The following is a 24,812-nucleotide window of genomic DNA, read 5'->3' as shown; positions in this document are numbered from 1 at the left end:
AAAAAAAAATAGTACTTCCTTTAATAGTGTGAATGTATATATGCATGTGTGAATATATATATATATATATACACACAATCTGTGCTTCATTATCCCTTATTAATAGTTTAATGCTTCAAAAATACAAAATAAATTACACTGATCATAAACATCCATTGTGTGTACACCTCTGGTAAATTTCCAAGAGGTAGAAGGTCAACTCTGAGCTCAAAGACATTAAAAATCAAACTGAGGGACAAAGATAAAACTAGAGTATATGTGGAAGCTGTCTACATATAGCTTGACAGGAGGGAAAAAATGGGGTAGGGAGACACAGAGGTTTTCATAAAATGTAAAAAAGATTAAATTTTAAAAACCAATCAGCACCAGGAGTATACGGAAAAATGGACAATGGTAAACTGGTATAATTACTCTGGGAAATAGTTTGGGATCATCTAGTAAATTTGACTATGTATATAGCCTATAACCCAGCAATTTCACCTGAGACTACATAACAGAAATTCTTACACAAATGCATGAGATTTGTATGTGAATGTTCATAGCCGCAATATTTGAATAGCAAGAAAAAAGAAAAACTGTGAAAAAATAGGAAGTATATTTGGGTCACTTCTGCTGCATACCAAATAATATAACTGTCATAAAGAAGAGCATTTATGTGATTGAATTATAAACTGAACTAGTTGCTTTTTTCCATGAAACACCATTTTTAAGAATGACAGACAAACTATGACTATTCAGATTTGGGGAGGAAGAAAATCTGTCACTTCAAAGGATAGAACTGATAGTACTGGTTGCCAATGATAAAATTCAAGCTTCCAAATGAAGCTTAGAATTTTGGAAAACTTGTATCCACCACCGTGACCTTGACACTTCCTCATACCTATAAAGTATTCTAAGATTGATGGTGATATTCACAAATGTGATTAGTTTTATATTGTACAATGAAATGTGTCAATATTTGGGGAAAAAATCTGCATAACTCAGTGAACCAATATTTTCCACATGACTAATGCATAACGTTACAAAATCATGCACAGGAAAGACCCATGCAAAAGGCAAGACAGAGAAAAAAATTTTATTGTTACAAAGTACAAAAACTGCATTACTATGGTTTCATATTCTACACTGTAATTAACTTTTGAGAAACTATACTTTTGTTTCAGTATAATATCAAATAAAAATAGCTACAATTATCTGAAAGGGCTATTAAGATAGTCCTCCCTTTTCCAACTACACATCTGTGAGACTAAATTTTCTTCACACGCTTCAAACATATCACAACAGATTAAATGTAAAAGCAGATATGAGAATTAATTAAGTCATCAAAGCAAAGCCAACAAATTCACCATATCTCTGAGTAAAAATATTTAATAACTTCCTATTCCTCTACCACCAAAAAAGTAAAGACATGGGAAAAAAAAGTATTGATACCAATACCTGCCCTATCCCAAAACTAAATATTATCTGTTGTTCATCTTTAAAGAACCAAGGCGGAAAATATTAACATGACAGAATAAGAACAAAGTTGGAGGTCTCATACTTTCTGATTTCAAAACTTATTGAAACATACAGTAGTCAAAACAATGTGGTACTGGCATAAAGAAAGACATATAGACCAACAGAGGAAGACTAGAGCGCCCAGAAATAGACACTCACATACATGGTCAAATGATTTTCAACAAGGGATCCAGGACCATTCAATAGGAAAAAGACAGTCCTTTCAACAAATGGTGCTGGGAAAACTGAATTTCCATATGCAAAAGAATGAAACTGGACCCTTACCTTACACTATAAAAAAATTAATTCAAAATGAGTCAAAGACCTAAAACTATTAGAAGAAAAGCTTCATGACGCTGAACCTAGCAATGATTTCTTGGATATGGCACCAAAAGCATAGCAACAAAAATAACTGATAAACTGAATTCTCTCAAATTTAAAACTTCTGTGCATCAAAGGTGTGATACTGTAAAATATACATTTGGTCCTGGTTCCCATTTCTGGAACCAGGCTCCTAAAACCCCAGGAATTCCCTATGTGATAAGAGCAATAAAGATATCCTTTGCTATTCCTAACAAGCCCCTTTCAACCACCTATGCGTTCGTATTAATGAGGTGATTTTTTAGAAAGCCTTAAGGATGGGGGTTGGTTGCCAGGGGAACCAACCTTGAAGAAAGGGTTAGAACTTTCAGTCCCACCCTGACCTCCAGGGAGGGAAGAGGGGCTAAAGGTTGAATTAATCACCAGTGGTCAATGATTTAATCAATCATGTCTGTGTAGGAAGGAGAGGGTTTTGAGAGACTCTGAGCTGGTGAACACATGGAGAGCACCCAGAGAAAGCATGGAAGCTTCAAACCCTTTCACACGTATCTCACCCTATGCATCTCTTCCATCTCACTGTTCTTATGTTATGGTCATCTATAATAAGCCAGTAATCTAGTAAGTAAAATGTCTTCCCAAATTTTGTGAATTACTCTAGCAAATTAATCACACCGGAGGCAGGGGATTGGGAACCTCCCATTTATATAGCCGGTTGGTCAGAAGTACAAGTAACAAGCTGGACTTTCAATTGGTGTGTGAATTGGGATGTGTGGCGGAGGTGGGGTTGGGGTGCTCAGGCAGCCCTGCAGGACTGCACCCTTCATCTGTGGAATCCGATGCTAGCTCCAGGTAAGCCGTTTAAGAACTGAGCTAAACTGTAGGACACCCAGCTGGTGTTGACAACTGTTAATATACGGAACACCCTCACATCTGATGTCAGAAGTGAAGGTGTAGTACAGTATTGAGAGTAGAGACACACAGGAGCGTTTTTCCTTTATAAAAAGATACAATCAACAGAGTGAAAAGGCAACCTAAGAGGAAATATTTGCAAATCATATATCTGATAAGGGGTTAATATCAAAAACATATAAAGAATTCCTACAACTCAACACAAAAACACAAACAATCCAAAGAAAATTACATAGCCAACAAGCATATGAAAAGATGCTCAACCTCCTAATCATTAGGGAAATGCAAATCAACCATGAGGAGATACCACCTTAACACTCAAAAAAAAGACAAATAAAAATCACAGAAAATAACAAATGTTGGCAAGGATGTGAAGAAACTGTTGAATCCCTGTGCACTGTTGATGGGAATTTAAAAGGATACAGCCACTATGGAAAACAGTATGGTGATTTCTTCAAAAAACAGAACATAGAATTACCAGTACAATCCAGCAATTCCAATTCTGGGTATCTACCCCCCAAAAAATGAAAGCAGGATCACAAATAGATATTTGTATACCCATGTTGAAAGCAGCACTATTGACAATAGAACTAGCCAAAAGGAAGCAACAGATGATAGATAATACAATATATACATACAATGTAATATAACCTTAAAAAGGTAGGAACATGAATGAACCTTGAGGACATTATCCTATGTGAAATAAACCAAACACAACAAGACAAATACTGTATGATTACACTCATATGAGTTACTTAGAATAGTAAATTCATAGATATAGAAAGTAGAAGGGGTTTGGGGCAGGGGAGACAGTGAATGGGGAGTTGTTTAATGAGTGTTAAGTTTTAGTTTTTCAAGATGAAAAGACTTCTGAAATTGGTTGCATAACAATGTGAATGTAAATAACACTTAAAAAAAAAAAACCCACACAGAACAAGTCATACTGTACTGTGCCAATATATAAATAACATACACAAGATTAAAGTTTAAGATCTATAAAATCAATTCACCATTATATGTAGTTTTTAAATTCTTACCTGATTTTTTTGTGTTAATTCATTAACTGAACTTTTAAGTTTTTGTAGTTCCTGCACATATACAGCAACTTCCTGGGGGCCTTTGGCAAGTTCACTCCTCAGCTGGTCTATTATGGCCTAAAAGGAAAAAAAAGAAAATTAGAGTAAACTAAAATGAAAAAGGAAATGAAAGCATCCAAAGGTTTTCAGATTACATACATTTTTGTCATTGTTGTTGAACTGAAATAACTCAGAAATTTCAACCTGATTCTTTATCTTACCAGCTCTACATCTTTTCTGGCTGAAAATTAATTTTTAAAATTTATCCAAAATATACAACTTCATTTATTTAATAATACATGAAATGAAAAGTTGACATCCTATTTTATGTGTCTGAAGTAAGCACCAACCTGCAAACTTGAATTTACTGGCTTTAAATTCTATACTTTAATCCTCCTGAATTTAAAAAGGATATGCCAAGTTATGTCTATATTTTCTCCCAGTTTCTGTGCACAGCCTTTTTTTTTTTTTACTTCAAAATCATGTTAAATGCAACAACCAACATAGAAATACCATTGAAAGTGGTGATTCATCTTTTGGACTGTAATGGAAAGTATTTGTCCAAAGAAGTTATCAAACAGAAGCTATATATAGTTTCATTAACCTGGATCACTCTATGACCATGAATAATAGCTGGGTATGAATTTGCTTTAATGCATTTAATATTGTTTAAATGAAAATTAATGTCTATTATGAAAACAATGGTTTAATCATTTAATAAATAAGGTAAGAGAAAGATAAGCAAAGAGCCTAGAAATACAAGCTTCCTATACATGAAAGCTTCAACCACTAGAGAGAGACTAAGTACTGCCTTTTAAGTATGGTTTCCTGCAAGTGATATTAACAGGAGAACTTTTTCATTTCTAATACTGCTTACTGGCTTTACTTTTTACATTCTTAACATTACGATTATTTTCAATTGCCTATATTCTTCATCAGTAAATAAACTATAATATGAATACAATAAATTTCTTAATTTTTTTAAATGAACACATCGGCAATTACCTATATCATACATTAAAAGTGAGTACTTTCATCTTCAAGGAAAAAATCTTAGAAGGCTACTAATTTATTGTGACAATAATGCCAAGTGATCTTTTGCTACTTCTTTTGGAAAGCCTTCCAGAATGTGTGGCCCTTTTTTTTTGTTAAAGGATTCTCATTATAATAAAACCAAATCCATTGTGGATGAAGGGATAAGGATAATGGATGAAGGTATAAAGTTTTAGAAACAAACTAGTAAACAAGGTAACTGAACTGAATGATTAAGCACTTGGGCTTATTTTAATAACCATAAATTAATGAAACTAGTTTTTTGAGTGCTTTCCAAACTGTTTTAAAGTCAATAAAAAGAGGTTTCAAAAATGTTTTGGGGAATGACAGCATGTCTGAGATATGTTTATGACCTGATTTTTTAAGGAAAACATGTATATAAAATATACTTCAAAGAAAATATTTAAATATTCATGTATTTTTAACTGTGTTCAAGTAAAAAGTGTATCCTAAACGCTTTCTGTCTTGAACTGGTCATGTAACGTTGAAATGGATATAGGTATTGGAAGTTTATTTCAATTTGTTATGTCTAACAACTTTGAACCTCAGAATCACTTTCTATTAGCAATATTATGGATGTTAATAAAAATATTAGGAACAATCCAGCTACTTTAAATTAGTATGTTTTAATCATGTAGTACAAATGCCTACTTATCACACAGGAAAATAAATTATCATATTTAAATCCCTACTTCTAACTCTCTTTCAAAGGAATTACTAGAATATTTCACACACAATAAGCAGAAATAAGTAACAGTGTATTAAAATGCAAATTTTGAGTATATTTCATTAAAATACCATGATTCCACATTAAAGTTTATAAGATACAGTTAGCCATGTGTAACATCTATCTAGTATCTATCTTGCTGATAAATGCCAACATATAAAAGGAACTAAACAAAGAAAATGTAAAGCAAATGTATCCAAAATTATTTTGTTATATCTTATACCTTTTAGATACAGTAACATAAATAATTTTATAATGTATCCTTCGTACACTAAATATGTATATGTTTCTAAACTAGAATTTTTAAAAATATAAAAGCAAGCATTTAAAATTTTTCACTTTACTCAAGGGGGGAAAAAAGAAAGATGTGGGAAAAGTATACACCTAAAGGTACATTTTAGTTATGGGGAAGGGGAGGAACAGGAGTGAATTATAGGACACTTTCACTCTCTCTACTGCACATTATGAGTCGTTTTAATTTTTGACAGTGATCATATGTTTCTATTTTAAAAAATAAAGACTGAAGACAAAATTTCAAAGAAAATAAATACATTCACTATAGCAATATCACTGGGTGAAATTCAAAAAGAAGTTCTTCAAGTCACACAGACAGTCCTCACTAGTTAATAGGACAAGCTCATTTGTGGCTAGAAATCTTTAGCACTTGCACTTCCTGGGAATGCTGCTCCCAATTCTTCACCCTGCTTCTTGCTTACTTCATTCTTCTCCCATGTATCCTCTTTGAGGATACCTTCCCTGATCATTCTATCTAACATTGTCCCACGTTATTGCCAGCCCCACTACTGTCCATATCCCGTTTTGTTTGTCTACATAGCACTTAGCATTAACTGACTTTCTATCATGATTTGGTTTACTTATATATTATTTGGTTTCCACAAAGGAATATAAGCTTTATAAGAGCAGGCACTGTATCTTATTCACTGTTGTATTCCCCACATGTAAAATAGTTGCTGACACTCAGGCATTCAAAAAATACTCGCTAAAGGGATGAGTGATTCTATCTCCAAGAAGTTACTAGATATTTGTACACAAGGAAACAGTATATAGGACTCTATAAAATAGTTTGCATTTCCTTGAAGCCACATTATTGAATTTAACATCGAATTTTTACTAAAAAATTTTAAATTACAAAATAATTAAGGAAAAATATTTCACGCAAACCTGCTAGTGCTTTAAGATTATAATTATTGTCCTAATATTCTACTAGTTTTAGTAAATAATCATTTTAAAGATGGTTAAAAATTTGCTTGATTAATAAAACAAAAATGAGCATGTGTTTGAAGTTCTGAGATTGCCTTAAAACACAAAATTGCCATATGGTGCTATGGTACTATTAAAAGTAGTACTAATATTAAAAGCCTTCCAAAAACACATTACCTCAAGTTTAAGCATCTCCATTAGAAAGCAGAAAAAAATAAAATAAAATGATGGATGAAAGGTGGAAGACTGACAAAAGTACACATTGAACATACAATAAAAAGTCCAAACACACCTCTAAATCTGATCTCTTATACTAGCTTACTTTTAAATGATACTTAAATGCTCTCTTTAGTAACTATGCATGAGTATAATCATACTTATTCCATCTCTTTATAACCTTATTAGCTTTAAAAATTGGGATTCAAATAAGTATATTTGGAATACAAATAAAATTCTTAAAAAATCATTTCCATTAAAGACAACACCAAATATAAGTTGATGACAGCTTTGATATGTTTAATAATGTAGATTTTTAGGAATAATCCTTTTATTAACCTTAATTTCTGATCTAAAGAAAAGCTAATTATTTTAAAAGTACTTTTAAATGCTTTAGAATGAGTTATTTTTCTATATGCCTTCTAAAATATCTAGATTTTTTAAATGTCAATGAATTCATAAGTTATATTTTTAATGAAAGGAATGGAACATATTTAACAATGTATAATACCAGATTGTATATCTTGAGCCTCAACGAGAAATACCAAACAAATCATTACATTTTTAGTTTCTTTAACTCCTTTTACTGTTTTGTTTCTGATTCCAATGTTTTAGGTTCAGTAAAGCAGTAATATATAAAATAGTTTTTTTTCTATTAAGTTATATAATTCACTAACACACTTAACTGAGAATAAATAGAAATGAATTTTAATAAATTAATAAAATACATGCCAGTTTTCAAGGAGTAAGCAGAAGCTAAAAACAGTTATAAACAAATAAATGAGATGGAATATTTAGACAGTAATTTTTTTTCATGTGGAAATGGTACTAGACACAACTCAAAAGTATTTTAAGCTATACTCAATACAAATATACAATATGTCAAGATATAAAAAGTAATAAAAATAAGTATTAGATCAAGATTAATAGCACAAATTTACTTCTAAGGCAATCACCAGACCACCTAAAATGGGAAATAACATGATATAGAAAGAACACGAGTTTCAGACCAAACTTGAGTTCTAATCCAAGCTTCTTTATGTTCGGTGCATGACCTTGAACAAGTTATTTAACCTCATTGAGCCCAGATTCCTTAAATATAAAACAAACTTAATACTTAACTTCCAGGGTTAAAAGAAATTTCTACTCAAGCATTATCTGGATGGGATTTTACCTCATTAGATTTCTTTGATTCAGACTCTCCTTGATTACACATTAGGAGCTTTTTATTGGCTTTGATAAATTCATGAACTCCCTGAAATTATTAGAAAATTTGTGGTACTATGTGTCATTGGGCTACAAAGATCACTTTTGGGAAATCTGCACCTGAAGTTCATAAACTTTAAAGTCTGAAATGTTAAGCATCATAAAGCCTCACATGCCTATGCATGTTGTACCCATAAACTTTCACCATTCCTCCACTAATAAGATACAGGAGGAACTAAAATAAAGGATGACATGGGTTATCTATAATATTTATACTCCATAGCTCATTAATAAGTTACTAATTATGAATAGAGTGGCTTTTAGATCACCAGCTGAAAAACTCTAAGAAAGAGATGCAAGTTGAAATGTCACTATAACAACTTTTTAAACTGAAAACATGAAAAACAGAGGTCCACATAATATATGGGAGCTTAAGAACTACACATAGTACTAGTTATAACAAAATACCTCCTATGATACAGTAGGAAGGACAAAGGCATTTTTAAGCAAATATATTTACTACACATCCTAGAGTTTGTCACATGCTGACATAATTATATAAGGGATTTACAGGCCAAAGTCATGCAAGAAATAGTACAAGAAACTGAGAATGTTTATCCTGGAAAAGAAAAAAACTCAGAGTAAATATGAACAGTCTTCAAATATTTCACGTGGAAAAGAACAGTTTACTATGTTTAATTCCTGAGAACTGGAACCAGTGCATGTAAATTATAGGGAAACAAATGCCAACTCAATGGAATGGCTGACTTAGGAAAAAATATGCACCCCTACACCACCTAGCAAGAGTTGTAGATCACTTATCAGAGATGCTATAAAGGGAATTCCTGGATGGAGTGTTAGACTAGATGATTTTTATGACTTCTTTCAACCACAAAATTAAATAACTGATAAATGAAAAAGAAGTCGAATAGAAAATAAGTCTTAAATACTTTTTCTAAACAACATTGGTTATACAAATGAAGACAATGAAATCATACTTCCTTTACCCCTACCAAATTGAAATAAACTTAATTACTACTTACTGACTAGTCTGGAGCAAATTTAACTTTAAATGTAATTTCTATACAATATACATCATTTATTAAACAGAATAATACTCTTGTATGCAAACATTCTTCTCTAAGGCTCTAGCTTCATAGAGCAAATATTAAAAATATTGACTATCAGACTATATTGACTATATACAAATATTACTCAGACCAGATGAAAGAAAGGCAAATACTGCTTGATAGGTCACTCGGAAAAATTCTGGCTTCACTCAAGAGTGCACACTAAACAAGTTAACATAAATCTCATTTAAGTGCATTAAACTTCATTACCTGTGAGTGAGCATGTTCTGCTTGTAACTTTTTGCATTCATCTTTGAGTTTTTCAGATTCTCTCTCACGTTCCAAGGTCATGTTGTCCATTAGCGTTTGAACTTGTACCAGTTCTTTCTTAAGCACAGCAACATCTTCTATTCCAGGTCTCTGAAGCTGTGAAACAACACATTTTAATTAAAAATCACAGTGAAACTAAAATAACACACTTTTTTTTTTCTTTTTTTTGTGGTATGCAGGCCTCTCACTGCTGTGGCCTCTCCCGCTGCGGAGCAGACACGCAGGCTCAGCGGCCATGGCTCACGGGCCCAGCCACTCCGCGGCACGTGGGATCTTCCCGGACCGGGGCACAAACCCATGTCCCCTGCATCGGCAGGCGGACTCTCAACCACTGCGCCACCAGGGAAGGCCAACACACATTTTTAAAATAGTTTTACTACTAAGAAATCAAAATAAAACAATCTTTAATATCAATTACTAGATTCCAAACATCAAACACTGATGTCTTCCCCCAACCACCCTCTCCTTTTCCCGCTCTATCTTATACTTGATAGTATTAGCACTCAAGGTACAAAACCACAAATTCACAATTATCCTTAGCACTTTAATTGCTTTCCTTTCCTTCACAAAGTACACCCACTGGTGATAACAATCACTTGATAAATGCTAAATTCCTTCATTTTTTTATCCTAGGAAACTCGTCAATAACATGAAGAAGGAACAGGTATAAGCATAATTTGGGTCTGTTGCAGGTTGAATACAGTTGATTCATTTATTCATATATTTCTTGAGTGCTAAATAAAGGACAGAAAGGAGGCTAGGACAGATCCAAAGTTGTTAAGCCTGGGGAGAGTGATGAAAATACATGGTACCAATGACAGAAATACAGTTACAGAGGAAACAGGATGACTTGATTTTATACTTGTTGAATTTGAAATGAAAGCTAGAAATGCAATCAGAAGTACCCGAAAAGTATAAATTTATACAACTAAAGTTCAAGGGATGGTAAGATCAGAGATGCAAATATGGAAACTACTAAAAAAGACACGATATTAAGATAGAAACAACAAAAATGTTAAAGTCATAAATTATGTGTCATAAAATTCCATTTTTACTTTAAAAATCATATAAAGTATATACATTTATGTGGAAAAACTAAAGGGAATTTTTTTCTTTCCTCCATTCTACTCAAGCTGTACTTCCAAAAATGTTTCATCAGTGTATACATTTAATTTTTCGATTTCAAATAAGGTACATTCTAATAAATGGCTTCTAAATTACCAGTTCAGTCTTTAGATCTTGAATTATAGTTGCTCCTTTGTTTAATTCTTCTGTTAGATAGGTCACTTTTTGTTCGGCAGCTTCTCGAAGACTCCTTTCTTCATCATATTTTGACTTTACATCTAATTAAAGATAGTTATACAAATGACATGACATTAACTCTAGGGAAGAACAGTTTTATAAATTCTTGTATATTCCAGTATATATCTATATATCACTCTAATTCACATTCCTTTGATAACCATAAACATATACAATAAAATTATACTTCTGATTACATTAAATGATAAACTATTTTTTTTACTTTTTGAATTTTATTTTATTTATTTATACAGCAGGTTCTTATTAGTCATCAATTTTATACAAATCAGTGTATACATATCAATCCCAATCGCCCAATTCATCCCACCACCACCCCCAACCCCCGCCGCTTTCCCTGCTTGATGTCCATATGTTTGTTCTCTACATCTTTGTTTCAATTTCTGCCCTGCAAACCAGTTCATCTGTACCATTTTTCTAGGTTCCAAATATATGCATTAATATACGATATTTATTTTTCTCTTTCTGACTTACTTCACTCTATATGACAGTCTCTAGATCCATCCACGTCTCAACAAATGACCCAATTTCGTTCCTTTTTATGGCTGAGTAATATTCCATTGTATATATGTACCAAAACTTCTTTATCCATTCGTCTGTCAATCGGCATTTAGGATGCTTCCATAACCTGGCTATTGTAAACAGTGCTGCAATGGACACTGGGATGCATGTGTCTTTTTGAATTGTGGTTTTCTCTGGGTATATGCCCAGTAGTGGGATTGCTATGTCATATGGTAATCGTATTTTTACTTTTAAGGAACCTCCATACTGTTCTCCATAGTGGCTGTATCAGTTTACATTCCCACCAATAGTGCAGGAGGGTTCCCTTTTCTCCACACCATCTCCAGCATTGGTTGTTTGTAGATTTTCTGATGATGCCCATTCTAACTGGTGTGAGGTGATACCTCACTGCAGTTTTGATTTGCATTTCTCTAATAATTAGTGATGTTGAGCAGCTTTTCATGTGCTTCTTGGCCATCTGCATGTCTTCTTTGGAGAAATGTCTATTTAGGTCTTCTGCCCATTTTTGGTTTGGGTTGTTTGTTTAATATTAAGCTACATGAGCTTGTTTATATGCTTTGGAGATTAATCCTTTGTCCGTTGATTCGTTGGCAAATATTTTCTCCCATTCTGAGGGTTGTCTTTTCGTCTTGTTTATGGTTTCCTTTGCTGTACAGAAGCTTTGAAGTTTCATTAGGTCCCATTTGTTTATTTTTGTTTTTATTTCCATTACTCTAGGAGGTGGATCAAAAAGATCTTGCTGTGATTTATGTCAAAGAATGTCCTTCCTATGTTTTCCTCTAAGAGTTTTATAGTGTGCAGTCTTACATTTAGGTCTCTAATCCATCTTGAGTTTATTTTTGTGTATGGTGTTAGGGAGTGTTCTAATTTCATTCTTTTACATGTAGCTGTCCAGTTTTCCCATCACCACTTGTTGAAGAGACTGTCTTTTCTCCATTGTATATACTTGCCTCCTTTGTCATATATTAGTTGACCATAGGTGCGTGGGTTTATCTCTGGACTTTCTATCTTGTCCCATTGATCTATGTTTCTGTTTCTGTGCCAGTACCATATTGCCTTGATTACGGTACCTTTGCAGTATAGTCTGAAGTCAGAGAGTCTGATTCCTCCAGCTCTGTTTTTTTCCCTCAAGACTGCTTTGGCTATTCGGGGTCTTTTGTGTCTCCATACAAATTTTAAGATGATTTGTTCTAGTTAAGTAAAAAATGCCATTGGTAATTCAACAGGGATTGCTTTGAATCTGTAGATTGCTTTGGGTAGTATAGTCATTTTCACAAGATTGATTCTTCCAATCCAAGTACATGGTATATCTCTCCATCTGCTGGTATCATCTTTATTTCATCAGTGTCTTATAGTTTTCTGCATGCAGGTCTTTTGTCTCCCTAGGTAGGTTTATTCCTAGGTATTTTATTCTTTTTGCTGCAATGGTAAACAGGAGTGTTTCCTTAATTTCTCTTTCAGATCATCATTAGCATATAGGAATGCAAGAGATTTCTGTGCATTAATTTTGTACCTGCAACTTTACCAAATTCACTGATGAGCTCTAGTAGTTTTCTGCTGGCATCTTTAGGATTCTCTATGTATAGTATCATGTCATCTGCAGAGTGACAGTTTTACTTCTTCTTTTCCAATTTGTATTCATTTTATTTCTTTACTTCTCTGATTGCCGTGGCAATATTGCCACTATTGAATAATAGTGGTGAGCGTGGACATCATTGTCTTGTTCCTGATCCTACAGGAAATGCTTTCAGTTTTTCACCATTGAGAGCAATGTTGGCTGTGGTTTTGTCATATATGGTTTTTATTATGTTGAGGTAGTTTCCCTCTATGCCCACTTTCTGGAGAGTTTTTATCATAAATGGTGTTGAATTTTGTCAAAAGCTTTTTCTGCATCTATTGAGATGATCATATGGTTTATATTCTTCAATTTGCTAATATGGTGTATCACATTGATTGATTTGCGTATACTGACGAATCCTTGCATCCCTGGGATACATCCCACTGGATCACGGTGTATGATCCTTTTAATGTGTTGCTGGATTCTGTTTGCTAGTATTTTGTTGAGGATTTTTGCATCTATATTCATCAGTGATATTGGTATGTAACTTTTTTTTTAGTATTTTTGTCTGGTTTTGGTATCAGGGTGATAGTGGCCTCATAGAATGAGTTTGGGAGTGTTCCTTCCTCTGCAATTTTTTGGAAGAGTTTGAGAAAGATGAGTGTTAGCTCTTCTCTAAATGTCTGATAGAATTCACCTGTGAAGCCATCTGGTCCTGGACTTTTGTTGGAAGATTTTTAATCACAGTTTCAATTTCATTACTTGTGATTGGTCTATCCATATTTTCTATTTCTTCCTGGTACAGTCTTGGAAGGTTATACCTTTCTAAGAATTTGTGCATTTCTTCCAGGTTGTCCATTTTTTTGGCATAGAGTTGCTGTTAGTAGTCTCTTAGGATACTTTGTATTTCTGCAGTGTCTGTTGTAACTTCTCCTTTTTCATTTCTAATTTTATTGATTTGAATCTTCTCCCTCTTTTTCTTCATGAGTTATCAATTCTGTTTATCTTCTCAAAGTACCAGCTTTTAGTTTTATTGATCTTTGCTATTGTTTTGTTTCTATTTCATTTATTTCTGCTCTGATCTTTATGATTTTTTTCCTTCTGCTAATTTTGGGTTTTGTTTGTTCTTCTTTCTCTAGTTCCTTTAGGTGTAAGGTTAGATTGAGATTTTTCTTGTTTCTTGAGGTAGGCTTGTATTGCTATAAAATTCCCTCTTAGAATTGCTTTTGATGCAACCCATAGGTTTTGGATCATGGTGTTTTCATTGTCATTTGTCTCTAGGTATTTTTTGATTTCCTCTTTGATTTCTTCAGTGATCTCTTGGTTATTTAGTAACATAGTGTTTAGCCTCCATGTGTTTGTGTTTTTTATGTTTTTCTACTCTAATAGCGTTGTGGTCAGAAAAGATGCTTGATATGATTTCAATTTTCTTAAATTTACTGAGGCTTGATTTGTGACCCAAGATGTGATCTATCCTGGAGAACGTTCTGTGCGCACTTGAGAAGAAAGTGTAATCTGCTGTTTTTGGATGGAATGTCCTATAAATATCAATTAAATCTATCTGGTCTATTGTGTCATTTAAAGCTTGTGTTTTCTTATTTATTTTCATTTTGGATGATCTGTCCATTGGTGTAAGTGAGGTGCTAAAATCCCCCACTATTACTGTGTTACTGTCGATTTCCTCTTTTACAGCTGTTAGCAGTTGCCTTATGTATTGAGCTGCTCTTATGTTGGGTGCATATATATTTATATTTGTTATATCTTCTTCTTGGATTGATACCTTGATCATTATGTAGTGTCCTTCCTTGTCTCTTGTATCATTTTTTATTTTAAAGTCTATTTTATCTGACATGAGTATTGCTACTCCAGCTTTCTTTTCATTTCCATTTGCATGGAATATCTTTTTCCATCCCCTCACTTTCAGTCTGTATGTGCCCCTAGGTCTGAAGTGGGTCTCTTGTAGACAGCATATAGATGGGTCTTCTTTTTGTATCCATTCAGCGAGCCTGTGTCTTTTGGTTGGAGCATTTAATCCATTCACTTTTAAGATAAGTAGCAATATGTATGTTCCTATTACCATTTTCTTAATTGTTATGGGTTTGTTTTTGTAGGTCCTTTTCTTCTCTTGTATTTCCCACTTAGAGAAGTTCCTTTAGCATTTGTTGTAGAGATGGTTTGGTGGTGCTGAATTCTCTTGCTTTTTCTTGTCTGTAAAGCTTTTTATTTCTCCATCGAAACTGAATGAGATCCTTGCCCGGTAGAGTAATCTTGGTTGTAGGTTCTTCCCTTTCATCACTTAAAGTATATTATGCCACTCCCTTCTGGCTTGTAGAATCTCTGCTGAGAAATCAGCTGTTAACCTTATGGGAGTTCCCTTGTATGTTATTTGTCATTTTTCCCTTTCGGCTTTCAATAATTTTTCTTTGTCTTTAATTTTTGCCAATTTGATTACTATGTGTCTCGGTGTGTTTCTCCTTGGGTTTACCCTGTATGGGACTTGCTGCACTTCCTGGACTTGGGTGGCTATTTCCTTTCCCATGTTAGGTTAGTTTTCAACTATAATCTCTGCAAATATTTTCTCTGGTCCTTTCTCTCTCTCTTCCCCTTCTGGGACGCTTATAATGCAAATGTTGTTGTGCTTAATGTTGTCCCAGAGGTCTCTTAGGCTGTCTTCATTTCTTTTCATTCTTTTTTCCTTATTCTGTTCTGCAGCAGTGAATTCCACCATTCTGTCTTCCAGGTCACTTATTCGTTTTTCTGCCTCAGTTATTCTGCTGTTGATTCCTTCTAGTGTAGTTTTCATTTCAGTTATCATATTGTTCATCTCTGTTTGTTTGTTCTTTAATTCTTCTAGATCTTTGTTAAACATTTCTTGCATCTTCTTGATCTTTGCCTCCATTCTTTTTCAGAGGTCCTGGATCATCTTCACTATCATTATTCTGAATTCTTTTTCTGGAAGGTTGCCTATCTCCTCTTCATTTAGTTGTTTTTCTGGGGTTTTATCTTGTTCCTTCATCTGGTACATAGCCCTCTGCCTTTTCATCTTGTCTAACTTTCTGTGAATGTGGTTTTTGTTCCCCAGGCTGCATGACTGTAGTTCTTCTTGCTTCTGCTGTCTGCCCTCTGGTGCTAAATGATAAACTTTAAATGATCAAATGTCTTTGTCTACATAAATTCCACACAGCGATAAATTACTAATTAGCATTTTAATGTATACTTAATCACATACAATATATTACCTAAAAGCATGTATATGTAGTTAAAAACATTATATGCGATTGTTAGCATAACCAAATGTTAAATCTGTACTATATTACTTAACGTCTTCAAAATGTTACTTGTTAATCTTTAAGCATACCCCAAAAGAAAATTCATCTTCTCTAAAATTCAAGAATTTTAGAGAGAAAATCAGTCCTTTGAAAGGAGGAGGTGGGAGAACAAACAAAATAACTTATATAGCAACTCTATTATCATTAAATGGCAGTAATCACCACCACAATCTATAACAAATGCTTTATCACACTAAAATACAATGTTTATTTCTAGGATATACAATGGCAAAATTGTAATGAGACTGATATATTGGCTAAATAATTCTGATTTAATTTACCTGCAATTTCAGTGGCAAGTTGGGCTGCTTTCTGTTCAAATAAGTCTTTCATTTGCTTAATATTAAAATTTTCTGTTTGGGCTTCTTCTAACTGCTGTTCCAGAGACTGTAGTTCTACAAAAAAGTACAGTAATTATTCAAATACAATGTGAATTACATTTCCTAAATTGTTATTACTTATAATCACTGTAGAAGTTAAAGACAATCAACATGTGTCTACTAGCCAATTACTAGTAGAGTATCTTCACATTTTAAGAATTAAGCATAGGGCTTCCCTGGTTAAGAATCCGCCTGTCAATGAAGGGGACACGGGTTGGAGTCCTGGTCCAGGAAGATCCCACATGCCTCGGAGCAAGTAAGCCTGTGCGCCACAACTACTGAGCCTGCGCTCTAGAGCCCGCTAGCCACAACTACCGAGCCCATGTGCCACAAATACTGAAGCCTGCGCGCCTAGAGCCCCTGCTCCGCAACAAGAGAAGCCACTGCGATGAGAAGCCCGCACACCGCAACAAAGAGTAGCCCCAGCTCGCCTCAACTAGAGAAAGCCGGCACGCAGCAACAAAGACCCAATGCAGCCAAAAATAAAATAAATGTATTAAAAAAAAAAGAGAATTAAGCATAGCCAATTCATTTAAGACTCAAGTCATAGTTTACAAACATGTAAAACAAATGAAAGGAATATTTAGCAATCATACCCAAATAATTTATAAATATTTGTTTAAGGATTATTGTGACTTCACATTTCTCAGTTATTTTCCTATATCGGTCAACTGACCAAAAAGAAATATATCCTGCACCGCTGATGAAAAATGTAACAATGCGAAATGAAATTAGAACTGTTTTAAGAACAATCAAGGTCTTAAATAAAATAATCAATTAAAATATGCAGTCAACTCCTACTACTTCATTCTCATAAAGAAAAGGGATTTCAGAGGGACATTAAATACAATAGCTAATCTCAAAATATAATTTTGATTATTCATTGAGCATTCCTCCAGTTAAAGTCCATTACCAAGATGCTAGTTTCATCATTTTTTTATTTCAAGAGAAAAAACTGCATCGCTCTTTAATACAGATCTAAATTTTCATTAACCACCATATTAATGTAATATTTCAGAAGTTTCTTTCTAACTTCAGAATATAATGAACTAAAACAGGACTAAGATTTCATTAACTGATTAAGTTACAAAGTTCACAGGTAACAGATACTCTCAGCCTAGAATATGACTGTTGTCTTCACTGTTTTAAAGCCATAAAGTATAATCACAAAATAAAATTCATGTAGCAAGCATCACAGAAAAAGAAAGAAAGGATGAGAAAGAAGAAAAAGAAAAATGAAAAATTAACAGCTTCAAGTAAAGTTACCTGCTGATGAATCAGTCACTAATCCATCAGGTTTAGAGTCCTCAATGAAAACAAAAAACATAAACAAATACATTAAAAGGAAAAGACAATACTGTTACAATTGCCAATGTGAAAAAAATCTCTGAAATCCACATTCTGTCAGGTAAGTAGCAAGATTTTGATGAAAATCAAATCTTGGCCTGCTCACATTCTTCTAGATCTCTAAGGTATGACTAGGCAGTCTGGAATAATGATGTAACTGTAGCTCACTGATTCTAAGAATTATTTTATGTTAACATATATTAAATTTTTATGAGTCTTGCCAAGATGGCATCTTAAATTCCATAAATACAGTAATAAGTAACATAAACTATCACAATTATAAAAATAGATTCTAAAGCAAATACTTAAGTTAGCAGACAAGATTCAATCCTATAATAGTCAAAACTTTTCATAAGCTGAAATATGCCATGAAACTAACACTACTAAAAAATTGGCTTTAAAAACATAAATTTTTAATTCCAGATTATAAATTGTCTTTAAAGGAGCCGAAATAAAGAATGTATTCCATAAGGTTTAATTTATCCCATGCATTAGGAATAAAATAATATACCACCTAGTCATTATTCCCATATTCTAAAGAATTACATATACCTGAAAAAGTTTCATAAGGTATCTCATAGTACATCTGACTTTTTATTTTCCTATACATTGGATTTAGACATACTGATTGCTAATAATCATCAGTAATTAAAATACATTTTCCCCCAAAGGTAAATTTCTTATCAAGGCAATTGCACTGTGGGAATGTATTTAATTTATATTATAAATGTAAAATAGCCGTATCAAATATAGTAAACAATTTCCTCTGTGTTTTCAGGTGCGGAAAATAATACAGCTCATGTTTGAATGATTGTTAATGGCATCTATGTAAAACACACATAAGTGAACTATAAGTATTTTGGATTACTAAAAACCTCTTTAATGCGTCCTCAATTATAGAAGCTGAGCAGTAATAAGACTGATATCTTTTTTATCCATTTATTTGTTTTTTTCCTAGTCTAAATCACAATTTTTGGTGAAAAGACAAAAAGACCAACTGGGAGTCATAATGTGCTAAGATAATGTGCACAGGGATCACTAATTACTTTATAAAAGTAGTAGAGCTATTGTTAAAGGGTGTCAGTTTTATTCTTATAAATGAAAACTATATATGTATTTGGTAAAATTCATTATTCTATGATTCTTTATGTAAGTTTAGTATAAAAGTCAAAATAATTTTAGTATAAAAATCATAATTGGTTAAGACATTGTTTAGAAAATACATTAAGCTATAAAGAACATATATATATATAAAGAATCTAAGATATCAAGTGAAATCCCTCAAAATAACCACTTTTGATACCACAATGATTTGCTTGTTCTTTTCCCTATATATTATTTTTATGTAAAGTTGTATAGTACATATGTGCCTGTGTGTGTACAAAGACACAAATGTTTTTTAACATAATTAATACATCAGTTTTCCCAAGTTTTCAAACAATCTCCACTAATATAAACTGTAAGCAGCTACTAATGGTTCTGTCCTTATTAACAGACATTTTAGTGATTTCTAATTTGTCACAAACACAAATGCTCTGAAGAGCTTCACTACTGTTTGAACCTATATTTCTTAACCATTTAGGTATATTGTCAGAAAATAAGAATAATGTTTTAAACAATCCATAGGTAAATGATTCTTAATGGAGCACCTTTAAGGAGTTACATCTGACCTTCCCACATATTAGTTATATTGGTTTGCATTCATTAGTACTACAAAGGATATACATGTAGGCTAATACACAGAGAAACAAATTAGGAAGTTATTCATATCAGGCCACCTGTTTACAAAAAAGTATAATGCTTAATTTTCAACAATGAAAATAAACAACTAATAACACACTTCAAGTATTTAAAAGCAATTACTTGCTGCTGCAGCCCTTGAAATTTTTCTAATTCTTTCTTTAATTCTTCTGAGTACCATTTTTCCTCCTAAGAGAAGAAAACAGTTTTTAATTAGTAAATTGTAAAAGATTTTATTTATCTGAAACACTGAAAATAAACAAGTATAATCATTTTTAGTCTTACCTTAAGTGAAGCCTGTAGGTCTTGGACCTCTTGTCTGAGTAGTGTTATGTCATCTCTAAACATAAGTTGAAAAAAAAGGAATTAATAGTTAATGTTCTTTAACAAATCATGGCCAGTGACTGCATATTAGTATTCTAATTTTCTCAAGTCTTAAAAAAATACTATAGATTTTATGTATAGTGGCATACATATATATATATAATCCTTGGGAAAATAATTTTATTCCTAAAGCACATTGTCTATAAAGGGAAGAACATTTTCTCATGGAAATGATAAAACTGACTGTCAAGAACCTGAGCCCAAAGCAAAATATCTCCCATTAATTTACCAGCAATAAGCATCAATAGATTCCTATTGCAGTAGTGTAAAATCTAAACTCATTAACAAGGACTATAAAATCTGCACAATCTACTCCCTGCCTTACCACTCTCACCCTCATTACTTTAGCTCTAACAATTCTGGCTTCTTTCTGTTTCTTGAGTCTGAAATGCTCTTTCCTGTCAAAACTTCACATTCTGTTCACTTCACCTAATTCTCTGTCAGTCTGACAAAGAATGGTGAGCAGACACCTCAAGGACCTAATGCAGGAAAAAGATTCCATGAGAAAACACATTTAGGATTATTCTTGTGGATATGAGGAACATATCTTCCCCTGTTGGATTATAAATAGCAGAAAAAGGGACTCTCCTTCCTCCACGCCACTCCAATGGCTGCCATGGTAGAAGACACAAAACTGAACTGAGCTGATTGGGAATACTCAAGTTAACTGATTCTAGTACAAAGGGAACAGAACAGGATAAGTTCTAATGTTTCAGAAGACCAAGTCCACACCAGCACAAGCGTTATCAGAAAGTAAAAGATAATGGGACATACTGGTGCGAGAATTATTCTCTAGGATGGGAGTGGGGGTAGAGAACAAATAACAGAGTCAGCTTCATCTGTGAAACATGGTTAATAATAGAAAAAGAAGGAAATTGCCAACAAAGAAAAATGTGAAAGATGGAGAAATAAGTCCTCTACCTTTGGTAGCCATTCATATGTAAAGAATTACTTCATTATTCAACAGAACTTGTCTATGCCAGACTCTCAAGTTGTTCAGTTTAATGGGGCAAGTAAACATGGAAAGAAGAGTAACAGACCATCAGTTCTATGATAAAAATAAAAACAGAGACATAGGGACTTCCCTGGTAGTGCAATGGTTAAGAATCCACCTGCCAATGCAGGGAACACGGGTTCGATCCCTGGTACGGGAAGATCCCACATGCTGTGGAGCAACTAAGCCCGTGCGCCACAACTACTGACCCTGTGCTCTAAAGCCCACGAGCCACAACTACTGAGCCCGCATGACACAACTACCGAAGCCCGAGCGCCTAGAGCCCATGCTCCACATCAAGAGAAGCCACCGCAATGAGAAGCCCGCACACCACAACAAAGAGTAGCCACCACTCGCCGCAACTAGAGAAAGCCCACACACAGAAACAAAAACCCAATGCAGCCAAAAATAAATCAATTAATTTTTTAAAAAAACAGAGGCATAAAGATAGTGATCACTTCTACTTACAAGCACTTCATGATGGAGATAAACTTTGAGGTGACGTCTTTAATCTCTGAATACAAAAGTAAAACTGGATAATAGATTCCTGTTTCTTTTGTTGACTCTTAAAATTTGTCTTTTTATGACACTTTCATTAGTTTTCTTTACTTCGTGTGTGTGTGTGTGTGTGTGTGTGTGTGTGTCTCCCCTCCCCTCCCTCTCTCCCATGTGGCCCTAGGAACTTACCCAACTTGTAGAAACCACCTGCCAACTTAGTCTTAATATGAGAAGAACACAGGGAACACTTAGTTTTAATATGTGTATAGAAAAGTGTATATACGTTTTAAGTTTTCCCTACTCTTTATTAATCTTCCAACTCTATGTATAAACTAAAATGATGAAGAGAGGAATTAATAACAATATTCTTGAAAGGCTAATACTAAATTGAATGAAATTGCAAGGAAGATAAAGGAAGATAATTCCAATTCAACTTCTAATTGGGTGGGCTCAGTTACTCCAATTAATCTTTTAAAAAGTGCCACTTAACAAATTTTTGAAGCAATTTGCCTAGCAAAGAAAATCTTTTGAAACGTGTAACATATCAAAGCAATCTAGGGTATTTACAAAAGAAAATTAGGAAACATCAATCAAAATTTTAAAGGGAAACTTTATCCAAAAATTCCATTTCTAGAAATTTATCTTCCAGATATATTCAAACATGTGCAAATGTTATGTCCACAAGGACATATACCACAATATTTATAATTACAAAACACTGGAAATAGCCTAAATGCTATGATCAGGAGAATGATAAAATTCCATGCAGTCATTAAGAAGAATGAGGTAGCTTTACCTGCATTGATATGAAACAATCCATAAGATACACAGAGAAACAAAAGGTATAGGACAATGCAGAACTTCTCTTTTATGTAATTACATACATTTATATATTTCTTTATATATACACAGATATAAGCATATGTGTATACATGCATACACTATCTCTGTAAATATACACAAGAAACTGATGATAAGTAAGAGGCTAGGGGGAAAGGGTGGCAAGGAGTCAATTTATACCACATAATTTTTTGAACCATTTGAATTTTGTATTCTGCATATGCTATCCATACATCTAATTTTAAAATCTGGACCCAAGAAAACTAATGCATCACGTTTCATATATATGATTGATGTTGATGGAATTCTCAGTTTGTCATATGTTAACTGTAGAGCTTTAAAACAAAAAGGTTTCATGACCCACCTAAGTCACGTGGGCTTTGATCTAGAAGACATATCTTGCCCATAGTCACATGCTACCCAATATGTTATAGAACGGCAGGATGTAATTTTAAGAAATTGGAGAGGTACAGGAAGATGGGAAGAACACATATAATAACAAATAAACCTGGAAAAGTATACACTGACTATTCCATAAACAATGAGAAACTAGTGAAAGTTAATATTCAGAATAAAGCAATCAAATTTCCATTTTAAGAATACTAGTCTGGGGCTTCCCTGGTAGCACAGTAGTTAGGAATCCGCCTGCCAATGCAGGGTACATGGGTTCGAGCGCTAGTCCGGGAAGATCCCACATGCCGTGGAGCAACTAAGCCCGTGCGCCACAACTACTGAGCCTGCGCTCTAGACCCCGTGAGCCACAACTACTGAGACTGCATGCCACAACTACTGAAGCCCATGCGCCTAGAGTCCGTGCTCCACAACAAGAGAAGCCACTGCAATGAGAAGCCCGCGCACCAAAACGAAGAGTAGCCTCTGCTCACTGAAACTAGAGAAAGCCCACATGCAACAACGAAGACGCAATGCAGCCAAAAATAAAATAAATAAATTTATTTTTTAAAAAAAGAAAAAGAATACTAGTCTGGCAGCAACATGGAGAGTTAAGTAGAGAGGTACAATACATAGGGAGAGAGCTAACTATAAATACTGAAAAATATTTTTGAGTGAGAGATGATGAAGCCTAAACTAAGCCGTAGCAGGGAAGATAAAAAAAGGTTATAAGAGGGGCTTCCCTGGTGGCGCAGTGGTTGAGAGTCCACCTGCCGATGCGGGGGACACAGGTTTGTGCCCCGGTCTGGGAGGATCCCACATACCGCGGAGCGGCTGGGCCCGTGAGCCATGGCCGCTCAGCCTGCGCGTCCGGAGCCTGTGCTCCGCAACGGGAGAGGCCACAACAGTGAGAGGCCCGCGTACCGCAAAAAAAAAAAAAAAAAAGGGTTATAAGAGCTTTTAAGGAGACAGAATTAACTAAACTTTGTGACAGATCAAATAGGGGAGGGTAAGTGTGTAAAAATGAGCATATCCAATTTTCTGGCTTTAGTAACTTGGTGGAAAGATAATGTTGCCATTAACCAGAAGATGTAACAGTAGGTAAGGAAAAGGTTTAGAAGGAAATATAATGAACCCTGTTTACAAATGTCAACAGGGAGATGTTCCTTTGGAACATCTAAGAGAAGATACCTAGTAGGCAACTTGGGAGATAATTCTAGGTTGGAGATGTAGTTTAGGAGGAAGTCATGGATATGGATATTACCCCAAGTACATTATATAGAGGAAGGGAGTACATTAAACAGATCAAGAAAGAATTATCACAATGATGTGCTGTCTCAGAAGAGTAGAAGGAAAGAGAGCCAAAAGAACCAAATTGTGCAGAGATTGTAATAAATAGTCTACAAAGATGGCTGCCATCAAGTTCTTCCCTTCGTATACACAGAAGCCACTCCTCCACTGAAAGATAGAGCTTACTTCTTGGCCTCTTCAATCTGAGCTGGCCCTCAGTTTCCTGAGCACTCCTGTAGCTACTATGACCAATAAAATATGGCAGAAGTGACACTCTGAAACTTTTGAAGCCAGGCCTTAAGATAACTGGCAGCTTCTGTTTCTTTCCTCTTGTAATGCTCTTTATTAGAACCCAATTGCTGGCCTGTAAGTCCAAGCAGCAGCATAGAGAGGCCTACATGAAGGAAAACTGAGTCCCCTGATATACAGCCCCAGCTGAGCTGACAGCCAGCATCCAGCATCATCTCCCAGCCGTGAATGTGAGGTCATTTTGGACCTTCTGGCCTTCCCAGCACTCAACTCTACATAACTTAAAGCAGAACCATCCAGTCAAATCAAAGAATCATGAGAAGTAATACAGAGTTACAGTTTTAA

At 34.2% G+C, this 24,812-nt stretch overlaps 1 protein-coding gene across 8 annotated transcripts in view; it reads right to left on the bottom strand.

The window, feature by feature from the left end:
• Window positions 1-24,812, bottom strand: part of EEA1 (early endosome antigen 1) — a 137,121-nt gene that overhangs the window by 64,523 nt on the left and 47,786 nt on the right. For all 8 annotated transcript variants that reach the window (XR_012324266.1, XR_012324265.1, XR_012324264.1 and 5 more), the window contains 7 exons: window positions 20,108-20,162; window positions 19,946-20,011; window positions 18,002-18,041; window positions 16,637-16,750; window positions 10,848-10,969; window positions 9,567-9,722; window positions 3,765-3,881 (listed from right to left, as the gene is read on the bottom strand). Coding sequence is in view for 4 of the 8 variants with exons in the window: in XM_019952706.3 (XP_019808265.2) it covers window positions 3,765-3,881; window positions 9,567-9,722; window positions 10,848-10,969; window positions 16,637-16,750; window positions 18,002-18,041; window positions 19,946-20,011; window positions 20,108-20,162 (670 nt within the window). In the remaining 4 variants the exon portion in view is untranslated. The remainder of the gene's footprint in view (window positions 1-3,764; window positions 3,882-9,566; window positions 9,723-10,847; window positions 10,970-16,636; window positions 16,751-18,001; window positions 18,042-19,945; window positions 20,012-20,107; window positions 20,163-24,812) is intronic.

The sequence above is a fragment of the Tursiops truncatus genome, chromosome 11 (genome assembly GCF_011762595.2).
Source record: "Tursiops truncatus isolate mTurTru1 chromosome 11, mTurTru1.mat.Y, whole genome shotgun sequence".
Taxonomy (NCBI): Eukaryota; Metazoa; Chordata; class Mammalia; order Artiodactyla; family Delphinidae; genus Tursiops; species Tursiops truncatus.
Note: the sequence above shows the minus strand (reverse complement) of the source record. Positions and strands in the feature narration are given on the sequence as shown.